This window comes from Myxocyprinus asiaticus, chromosome 17 (genome assembly GCF_019703515.2).
Source record: "Myxocyprinus asiaticus isolate MX2 ecotype Aquarium Trade chromosome 17, UBuf_Myxa_2, whole genome shotgun sequence".
Taxonomy (NCBI): Eukaryota; Metazoa; Chordata; class Actinopteri; order Cypriniformes; family Catostomidae; genus Myxocyprinus; species Myxocyprinus asiaticus.
The window spans coordinates 39,293,755-39,305,260 of NC_059360.1; the positions used below are offsets into that span (position 1 = coordinate 39,293,755).

Sequence of the window (11,506 nt, forward strand, 5' to 3'; positions counted from 1 at the left end):
GGCACAGCGAGTTCTTCCACCTTTTACATTAAAAGTTTAGCCTAAACTGCTCTTTAGCGCTTACTAAAGTTGTTTTAGCTCATGCACAGATGCAATGCCAAATTGCATATTGTAAGATCTTAAGCTTTTAACGCAAGCATCCACATACGTGAAGCCTCTTGATGGATATACCAGCGATTGAACTGGATTGTGAACCTCTGAAACAAGCTGAGACCCAGCGAGATGCATCACATGAGATGAGCTGAAGTACTGGATCCACCTACAATCTCATCTATGAAGATTTCAACTCGCAGAAACCTCATTCTCAGAGGATGGCATGAACATATCTCATCATTGCTTGTATGCAGTACATGTTTTGTACATGCATTCCAAGAAAGATGGAAGACGGGGTAGTTTCTCGAAGTTGCATGCCCACCACCGTAAAATGTAAGATGTGGAGACTTTATTACCAGTCGTGTCCAGCAGTAGTCACATAATGGCATGTAGAGGCGTGTGCTGCTGTGGCTTTGGTCCTGTAAATGAAGATAATGCCAGGTTTATGATGTTGATGCTCCTCATCATCCTTTACCTCCTGTGTGGGGCCGCTGTCTTTTCAGCACTGGAACATCCCAAGGAGAAACAAGCGAAGGAAAGATGGGCTCAGAGGTTTGAGCTGTTCAGCCAAAGGCACAATCTCAACAAAAGTGAACTGGAGAAGTTCTTGAGACATTACGAAGAGGCGAACATGGCAGGGATCCGGGTGGACTCCCTCAGACCTCGGTGGGATTTTACAGGAGCGTTTTATTTTGTCGGAACTGTCGTTTCCACTATCGGTAAGGACAAAAACATATTTAAACGACTAATGAGAGTCTAAGAACTATTCTTAAATATGTGATGTAAATCAGTGTCTGTTAAAATTGGGTAAATGACAAAGCTATCCTTAAGCAATCATTAAGGCAAGTCAAATAAGTATTTTTAAATATGAGATATAAATGTATATTCTTTTAATATTGAGTATGCAATGGAATAACAAAACTATCTCGAAAGCAAGTAAAATATATCAATTTAGAGGCTTAACATCAATGAACAGTAATGTGCAGTAAGTGAACGGTATTCTTATCAATCTTTTACTTATTCTTGACTAATGCAAGTCCACCAGGTCATTTATTCGAATTGCAGTGTTAATGTTACAATATTATTGCATAAGAGTAACTACTGAGTAATACAAGTAAACTACATGTACTTAGTTAAAGGTATAGTTCCCCCAAAATGAAAATTCTCTCATCATTTACTCACCCTCATACCATTCCATATGTGTATGACTTTCTTTCTTCTGCTGAACATAAACGAAGATCTTTAGAAGAATATATCAGTTATTTAGGTGCATTCAATGCAAGTGAATGGTGTCCAGAACTTTGAAGGTTCATAAAGCACATAAAGGCAGCATAAAAGTAATCCATATGGCTCCAGTGGTTAAATCTACAGTATATCTTCAGAAGCGATATGATAGATGTGGGTGAGAAACAGATCAATATTTAAGTCCTTTTTTACTATCAATCTCCACTTTCACATTCTTCTTTTGTTTTTGCCAATTTGCATTCTTCATGCATATCGCCACCTATTGGGTAGGAAGGAGAATTTATAGTAAAAACAGGACTTAAATATGAATCGGTTTCTCACCCAAACCTATCATATCTCTTCCGAAGACATGGATTTAACTACTGAAATCACTGAAATATAAATGTATATGAAAGTATAAATGTACTTGCATTGTATGGACCTACAGAGGTGAGATATTCTTCTACAAATATTTGTTTGTGTTCAGCAGAAGAAATAAAGTCATACACATGAATGGAATGAGGGTGTGTAAATTATGAGAGAATTTTTATTTTTGGGTGAACTATCCCTTTAAATTAACTTTCTTGTAGATACTTTATTTTGGTTAGCCGCCTGTTGAATTTTATTATAACGGGGTTGTATATAACAAGTGGAATATGTGTAAATAATTATATTTAGGTTAGATGTGGTATGTAAAACATGGACATATTGCACATATTGCAGCTCACTTTATGTTTAGCCACATAGTCACATAGTGTAAAGTTATTGTTTATGTAGGCAACAGGCCCCTTGATCTTTTATTATAAAGTATTTGGAGTGTGTATTGAGGGCTTAGCCTCAAATCTGACAGCACTGAAAACTTTGTCTCTGGCACAATGTCAGATCTGGACACCACAAGAACTGACATTTATACAGTGTGTTAAAAATGTAAAATACCATTTCCCATTTGCAGGTATAGAATTTGCCATTTGTCATTGAAAACCTGTTTTGTATGATCAGCATTCCATGTTGGCAAATTTTGCAAATGAGATCAGCCCTAAGACTTAATAAAGATGCTGTATATCCACATCGAATGGTACAGGATATGCAATTAAACATTTATTTACACAATTTTCCAGTTCCCTCTGCCTGTGTTCCTCACTAATTCCAAGAAAATTGCCCAAGTGGTTTACAACCCACAATCTCACAAATCCAAGAATGTTAGTTTTTTCTCTCCAAATGATGAACCATAGAAAACTATAGCTTATTTTGTCTTGTTATTTAGCACATTAAATTCTTCTAAATTGTTGTTTATCATTTTAATTTGTTGTATCTCTCATTTATCAAGTCTGGCAAAACGGATTACCAAAATAACTTTTCTAAGTTGCTATTGAGTTGGATCTTAACATAGTCTACAGACCCATGTTGAGGAGATGCATATGCTGTTGTCTTTACGATGTCCTCTCCAGTAATGGCTTTTATGTGGCTGATAAACATCCATGAGAATAATAACGACACGCTTGGTATTTGCATTTCAAACAGTGTGACAGAGGAAAGGTGGGAGTTGGATCAGGGTGTGTCACCAATGGCAACACTTTGTTCTCCAGCGTGGAGGAAGAAGAAAATAGTTTTTGGTGATTTCAGAGACAAACAACATTTGCACTGACCTCACTGAAGAGCCTTTGGCAAAGAATGCTCGCAATCAGGATACTGTTATAGGGGAGACCAGGACATGTTGTCACACTTTTTACATTAATAAAAGTTATGCTTAATCGACACCATTTGTGGCATAATATTGATTACCACAAAAATTCCTTTCGACTTGTCCCTGTTTTTCTTTAAAAAAAAAGCACAAATAAAGGTTACGGTGAGGTACTAACAATTTTTGGAGGGTTTAAAGGGAGAAATGTGAAGCTTATAATTGTATAAAAGCACTTTATTACATTACATTAATTCTTTTGTTAAAATGGATGTATTAGTTGAGCTGTAAAGTTGTTTAAATCGTCACTTTTACAGTCGTTTTAGGGTTTGTTGACATAACATCGTCATGGGAACGAAGTTGTAAAATTGGCTTTTACTTTACACAGAAAAGGTTAGTAAGCAATTTTCTCACACTAAAATCATGTTATCACGCATATTGTTTACGTGTTGTGGCTGTACTTTTAAAACAGCGAGTTTTATAACGTTTACACATTGGCCCATTCACGTCCATTGTAAGATTTTTGCTTTTTTAAACAAAAGGAGGGATGAGTCTTTTTCAACATGCCACAATTGCTGTCGATTGAGCTTAACTTGTATTAAACCCGAATATTCCTTTAAGAACAGGGTTCAATCTTTCAGTTAAAGTCTACCTTAATGATATAATTGACCCTTTTCTGAATCAGTGTATGCTAGAGTGGTTTTATTGTGTACACTTGGCTACCTAAGAGCTATATTAGAAATATTATGATACTGGAATTTTAGTCTGGAGCATAGAATTCACAAAGAATATTCTAATTCATGTTAGTTTTGAATCAGGTCTTTGAAACCAAAACACAAAACCACTGCTAGAGAAAACAAGCATTTGTGTAATTGAAGTTTTGAATCAGAACCTTATATTTATTGAGATATAGCCTTTGAGACAACTTCCATCTAGCCTCAGTCTCCCCTACAGTATGTCTGTTTTGTGTTCCAGAGTGTAGACAACCTAATAAATGAACTTGTTTCTTCTCATATTGCTTACAGGGTTTGGAATGACCACACCTGCCACTGTTGGTGGCAAAATCTTCCTCATATTTTATGGCCTCATTGGCTGCGCAGCCACCATTTTATTTTTCAACCTTTTCTTGGAGAGAATAATAACTGTGTTGGCAGTTGTGCTCAAGTCCTGCCACAAAGTCCAACGTCGACGCAAAGGAGTTTTACCTCATGACAGCAGACAAGACTCAAGCAACGTAATTCTAAATCGTGGAGACAGTCTTGCTGGATGGAAACCGTCAGTGTATTGTGTGATGCTGATCCTTTGTCTGGCTGCAATAATCATTTCCTGTTGTGCTTCAGCCATGTACTCCTCAATAGAGGGATGGAGCTACATGGATTCTCTCTACTTCTGTTTTGTGGCTTTTAGCACCATTGGTTTTGGAGATATGGTCAGCAGTCAGCGAGCCAGCTACGAAAACCAACCGCTCTACCGAATTGGTAATTTCTTCTTTATTTTAATGGGCGTCTGCTGCATTTACTCATTATTCAACGTAATCTCAATTGTCATAAAGCAGGTGCTCAACTGGCTCCTGAAAAAGCTAGAGATTACTTGCCGTCATTCGAGGTCTCTCCGACCTCGCAGGAATGCAGTCATGCCAGGCCATCTCCGAACACGTGTTCGTAACATATCTATAGACACGGACGCAGTCATTGAGAGTGAGACGGATGGACGTAGGATGTCTGGAGAGATGATCTCCATAAGAGACTTCCTAGCGGCTGATAAGGTCAACTTGGCGATCATGCAGAAACAGTTGTCTGAGACGGCCAATGGCCATCCCCGGCCATGCGGCTCAACTAATAGGCAGAATGGATTCTCTGGTGGGGTTGGAGCTCTGGGCATAATGAATAACAGACTTGCAGAAACCACTGTGGATAGATAAATATAACATTTACAAACACACAAACCAACAAAATGACTTTATGACAAGCCACATTGCACTGTCCATAGTTTAGCTATTTATTTAACTCACAAAACCTGTCAGAAACATGTCCAGTTCATATTTGACCCCATATTTCAAAAGAATGAAATAAGAAGTAACTTTTTTCTTGACGAAAATGAAGCCTATTTTTAGAAGTTTTGCATTGTGACTTTATTTTTGTGACAATTAAGCACAACTTCCCCTTGAATTCTCAAGACAAAAAATGCAAAAAAATGCACATTTTCATTACTGTATTGCAAAAAAAAAAAAAAGAAGAAATTTTAACTGTATCTGTTCTAAAATTTGTAACAATTATTTTCTACAAAGGCACGCACACAACGACAATGCTCAGCGTCAAAATTCTGCAGTGCCATGGAGCGCAACTTGCATAGTTTTCAATTCAATTCGACCCAAATCATTATCAAAGGACAAAGATTGTTTACTCTAGCCATCACTGGATGGTATATTGTTTATATGTATCTTTCATAGAGCCTATGCAATGTATTTTCAGTTACAAGCAGGGTTGGGAGGGTTACTTTTGAAATGTATTCCACTACAGATTACAGAATACATGCTGTAAAATGTAATTTGTAACATATTTCGTTAGATTACTCAAGGTCAGTAACGTATTCTAAATACTTTGGATTACTTCTTCAGCACTGGTAGATTTTTTTCACTTGTTTTGACTATAAAATCACTGCGAGTACAGTAAGACAAAATACACGTTAAAAATACATTCTCTGAAAAACCTAAATATATTATGCAGTGTTGTTTCTAAAATAAGAGAAATCAAATTGATCTTGTTTTAAGGATTTTTTAGATATTTTTACAGGAAAACAATACAAAAATTATTATCAAGAATACGATTCTCTAATATCAAAGGTCTTACTAGAAAAAAAGAAATTATGATCCAGCATGAATTTTTTTGATAAAAAAATAAGATCGTGCCTGGTAACATGCATGTAAAATGGCTATAAATAAAAATTTTAGCTTAGAGTAAAGCTGACAATTAAAACAAGGTTTATTTCTATTTCTTCTGCTCCAAACTTACTTCAAACTTACTTCTCTGTCTGCTCGTATGAATGTAACGCATCATAAGAAAGTGTTTCACCGCTGTTTAAATGCACTTTGGATTGCATCATTTATATGTATAAATGTTTTCTATCTGAAAGGACTAAATATTAAATGAAACAAATGACAATAAAATGCAAAGTAATCTCTTCAGTAATCAAAATACATTTTGAATGTAACTGTATTCTAATTACCAATGATTTAAATTGTAACTGTAGTGGAATACAGTTACTTATATTTTGTATTTTAAATACATAATCCCGTTACATGTATTCTGTTACTCCCCAACCCTGGTTACAAGTATGTCGTTTTGTGGTTTGACAGCTTGAATAAAATACCGATTCAAGTCTACATACAGAGAAACTGCATAATAAATGTCGCCATTTCTAATCGTTCAGTTTGCGCCGTTACGCCAGTTTCATTCATTAACCTGCAAATTCATCAATGTAACTTTGTTAATTCTTGAAGAAGTATAAAAACTTTTGTAACTTTGGACTGCCATCTGCTGCGCCGTATCAGTTCATCTTGTGTGTGTGATACCAGTGCCTTTCTTGTTTCCGAGGCGTTGGGAATCGAGAATCAACTCAAAACGTTGGAATCGACTCCAAAGCTGGAGTCGATTCCTTCCGGGGAACCCGGTTGATATTTTCGGACTGTGTTTATTTCCTCGACCATTGAACTACTACACATTTTAGAAGCCTAACAGCGCTAATACAATTTACAAAATTATTATAAAATGACTGCATCTTAACGATCATCAATCTGACTCTTGAGTCAAATCCTCTCTGTTTGTTCATCTGTATGAAGTAATCACACAAGCCCTTCAACACATCTGCTTTCCAGACCTGGATAGTCTGCCAGTATTTCACTTTGGATTAAACTAATAATCAAGTGACATGGCAAATTTGTGACAGTAAATTAGCATACAATAATAACCCCAATGTTACAACACAAGTCTGCAACAAGGAGATGGCAGAGTTGAGTCAGCTTCCCAGTTCACATCAATAAATCTGTATGTTAAAGTTTAAATGATCAATGTGCTGCACTTATAAAAGCGAGAATGAGTAGAGAAGCGCTAGATTCTATATATATATATATATATTCATGATGGTAGTATTTGTTGTTTTAATACAACAAATGCCTTTAATTTATTCTGATTTTAATAAAAATATTGTATTTCAGGAATTTTTTACTGTAATACATTAAAATGAATCTAATGAGAATCACACACACACACACACACACACACACACACAAATGTATTACAGTAATAAGCACATACAAATGTTCTTAATTGTCATAAAAATAATGTTACAATGCAAAAAATCTCAATGGTCCTAACATTGGCTTCATTTTCTTTATGCAAAATAGAATTTCTTTCTTCCTTTTTTCCTTTTGATTTTTGGGTAAAATTTGACCTGGACCTGTTTTCATGAGATCCACCCACAATTAACTTTATATTACAGATACAGATATAAGTAGGCTTCTCTAGTCTCTTATATGTGTGTATGTAGAATGCTGTAGTTAAAATATCCAATGTGCTCTGAAGGTAAGATTATGGAGAACTGAAGCTCAGGTCTGTTTTCAAGATGGAGGTCCCAGGAAAGGCTTTGCTGCACCACCCTTTGACTCTCTTATGATTGCAGTTTTCTCGATTGGAGGACATATCTAACGATTATCATAAAGATTATCATATTAGTTTGCCAAATTAGCACTTTTTATTATGACAGGAAAAAGAGAGGTAAAAGAGAGGCCATTTTGCACAGAGTTTGCACAATGGTAACAATACTTAAAACAAAGTACAGTGGGGTCCAAAAGTCTAAGAATACTAGTGAAAATGATACTATTTTGCACACATTTCCTATTTAAAACTAAATTATACTCATAGCAATTTGAGTGAAAGGTTTATTTGAAAAATGTAGGCTTACGTGAATTTCTGAATTTCTTAGTATTTGGTATGTCCCCCTTTTGCTTTAATGACAGTATGCACTTGATCTGGTATGGACGCCACACATTTAGGAAAGTATGATTGTCCATTTTAACCTAGCATGATTTGAGAATCATGTGCTGATGTAGAGCATCTTGTGTGCTTCAATGGATAATCTGACCTTTTGTACAAATCAGTTAACATGTTCAATGTCCCCAATTTGCAGTTTAAAAAAAACAACAAAAAAAAAACAGAACTTTGTGTTCATTTCCAGATTTAAATAAAAAAATCCCATATTTTCAATGAGGTTCCAGATTTTTGGACCACACTGTATTTCTATTGTTGTGTCTTTCTTCCTTTTTCTTATTTCTTCCTTTTGGATGGCTTCTGACACTTTCTAATGGAGTATTTTTCAGGGTCTGCAAGGTGATGCAAATTACATTCCCAGTAGCTTTTATCCTTTTCACTGTGCAGGTATGTAGATAATGGCATGAGACAACGAATACAACCACTATAGGAGCTATAGACATCTCACATTCCATCTGTTTTATGATGCTAATACTGCAGATACTTCAGAGTGTCTAACAGCTGTATAGAATTCATGGCTCAACAGCATATTGATTGCTTGAATTGCTTATCAGGTATTTAAAATGTTTCTTACATAATTAGAAATGCACAGAAGGAAACGAGCAAGATCATTTTGAACTCTTCATTAAAACATTTGCAATGCCAAAATGGGTATGATGCAGGACATCAGATCATTTTCTCGAGCACTTTGAATCTAGAACTTTGAAACCTGCTTACTTTATTTTGACATGAATGACTGTGTAGAAGTGTAATGCATGAATAATGAAAATATGCTTTGCCAGTTTTACTGGGAAATCTGACAGATGTCATTGTGTCTGATGTTTTTGTGTTTCAAACAAGCAAGTGCTTTTACATTCAACATTTCTTTGATTTTGATTTAGAATGATCATTTTTGAAAATGTATCTCTTGGTTTATACTAGAGATGCATGACACATCAACATATTTGTCATTATTGTATATTGCTGTTGGGCAATTTTGGGCAGTTTTTTTATTTTTTATTATCTGCCTGATTTCGGCAATATTGGAAGAATATAATATCAAGGCTTATTTTCAAACAGAATATTCTATGTCTTTTCTATAAATGGGACAGTTTAGAATAAGGTTGTATTTGTTAACATTTGTTAACTACATTCATTAACATTAACTAACAATGAACCTTCTATAGCACTTAATAATCTTGGTTAATTTTAATTTCAACAAATACTAATACAATTTTAAAATTAAAAGTTTTATACTGTATGTTAATATTAGATGAACAACCAACAGTCTATAGCACATTAGAATGTTTCCATGTCCAATTTTATGTAAAATTCTAAAGTGGGGGATTTATTGTGTACATTATACATTATTCTTTTTTCTCAAATGGTTATGTGTGGTTAGATACAGTACATACCTGTATACGTATGTATGTATTTTATAATATTATTTTCATTTTTGTATTTTGGACATTTGTGAACACAAAATCTGCTACAAAAAAGCTCTGAGATGATTATAGTTGTGCAAATGAATAACACTAAACAATGAAGGCTGTAGGGTTTTTTTTGTTTGTTTGTTTGTTTTTTTCTTCAACTGCAGGTACAATATCTACAGGGTGATTATGCCTGTCGTGATTCTATGTGTGTGTGTGTCATGACATACCCTCTATAAACTGTCACCACCGGACTTGTGGCCCTCACCAGCACTCACACCCACTTTTGTTGACAGTCAGCACCTGCTCTCACAACCTAGAGAGTGCTAAATTCAGAGGCAGTGCAATTTTAAGGATTATCAGGGAAGTTTAGAAAGGGAGGTTTCTAAACAGAATATATTTATATATTCTGTTTATCCTCTGAAACTATACTGTAGATTCTTTCCACCCACACTGTTCAAACCTCATTATTTGCTCATTTGTGCATTCTGTGCTTGTATTATTAGTGAGTGGATCAATGCACAAAACAAATCAATGATCCAAACCAAACATTGTGCCTTATCCTGATTTGCACAATTATAATAGAGCATATAGGGGAGACTGGGGCAATTTGTCACACTTTTTAGTACAGTGAATATTTATCAAAGTAGTTTAAAGTTAATTTCTGCATAGGCACATACATTAAGGTTTAAAACAAAAATGGCCAAAAAAAAAAAAAAAACAACAATAGTCATAAGAATTAAAACTATGTAAATTTTTTAATAACAATTATTATATTTCTCCATAAGTTCCCTTGTCTTGACCAAAAATACATAATTTATTCAAGTGCAAGGGTTTATGGATTTTCCACACAGCTGCAATTCTGTACTTGGTAATTTTGAGTTAGAAGTCCTCAAAGCCAAAGTTTAAAGAACGTATATATTTGAGTTATGATTCCAAAATGTGACATTTCAAGTACTGTTTAATTAGGACCATTTGATTGTTTTTATTAATGACAACTTTAAGGTTTAGAGAGTAACGGTAACTTAATTACAACTAGTGAGAATAGTAAAACATAAAGCTAAAGAGTCAAAAAAAAAAAAAAAAAAAACTACAACAACAACAACAAAAAAAGAAATTCTAGATAACTAGTATTTACAGTGTAGCAGGGCATGTTGTCACAATGGAGCCTGACATTAAATAGCTTATTATTTGCTTTTCTTTTTTGGAAAAAATGAAAGAGTAAAACTATTATAAAATAAAATAAAAATAAGTATTTGTCTTCTTGGACTTTTGACTCAAAACCTTATAGTGACTGTGACAAGTTCCCCATGACACAACAAACCCCAGTCCCATCTATGGACGTGTACGTATCCTTTACAAAAAATGTTTACCATGGTACACATAGTTTCAACCAAAATACTATAGTCATTACAATTGTTGTCAATAGACTGTAGGAACTTGGAATTATAGCCACCACTCAAAAAAGAAAAGACAGAATTATTTTGAAAGCATATGAGACTTTTTGAAATTAATGTTTTATTATTTTTTTATAGTGCCAACATAAACTGTAGCCTAGTACATTTGCTGTTTTGTTGGACAGTGGTTACCATAAAACATTTTTGTAAGGGAGTTTGATCAACTGGTGATGATTGCAGTAGATGTCCACTAGAGAGCACCACCATCAAAGAAGACGCATTCAAATTCGCCAATTGTACAAGGGTGCCTGGATTTGTTCCTGTCAGGCATCAGATGTCCTAACCCCGCTCCCATCATAATCCTAACCATATGGAGCCTGTAAGAAGGAGTAGCCTTCCAGGAACAACGTCAGGCATCTTTCTCCCATCGCGGCAAAATAAAATAAAATAAAAAATATTTTTGCAGGTGTCCAGAGAAAGTTGTTGGCAATTGAAGACATTTAAGCAACGTTTAAAAAATACATAAATACATTTTTTTCCCTTGTTTTCCTCATGCAAAAATTAAATCTCATAAATCTGACAAAAACAATCTAAAATGGAGAGTTTTCGGCTCTTTCTATACGATAACTTTTTCAATAATATATAAATAAGTGACACATT

At 34.7% G+C, this 11,506-nt stretch overlaps 1 protein-coding gene across 1 annotated transcript; it reads left to right on the forward strand.

Annotated features, from left to right (window-relative positions):
* Positions 1 to 475: 475 nt before the first annotated feature.
* LOC127454689 (potassium channel subfamily K member 13-like) lies at positions 476 to 4,916 on the forward strand. The gene is made up of 2 exons (XM_051722062.1): positions 476 to 812; positions 4,021 to 4,916. The coding sequence occupies exons 1-2, from the start codon at positions 476 to 478 to the stop codon at positions 4,914 to 4,916; spliced, it is 1,233 nt and encodes a 410-aa protein (XP_051578022.1).
* Positions 4,917 to 11,506: the final 6,590 nt, after the last annotated feature.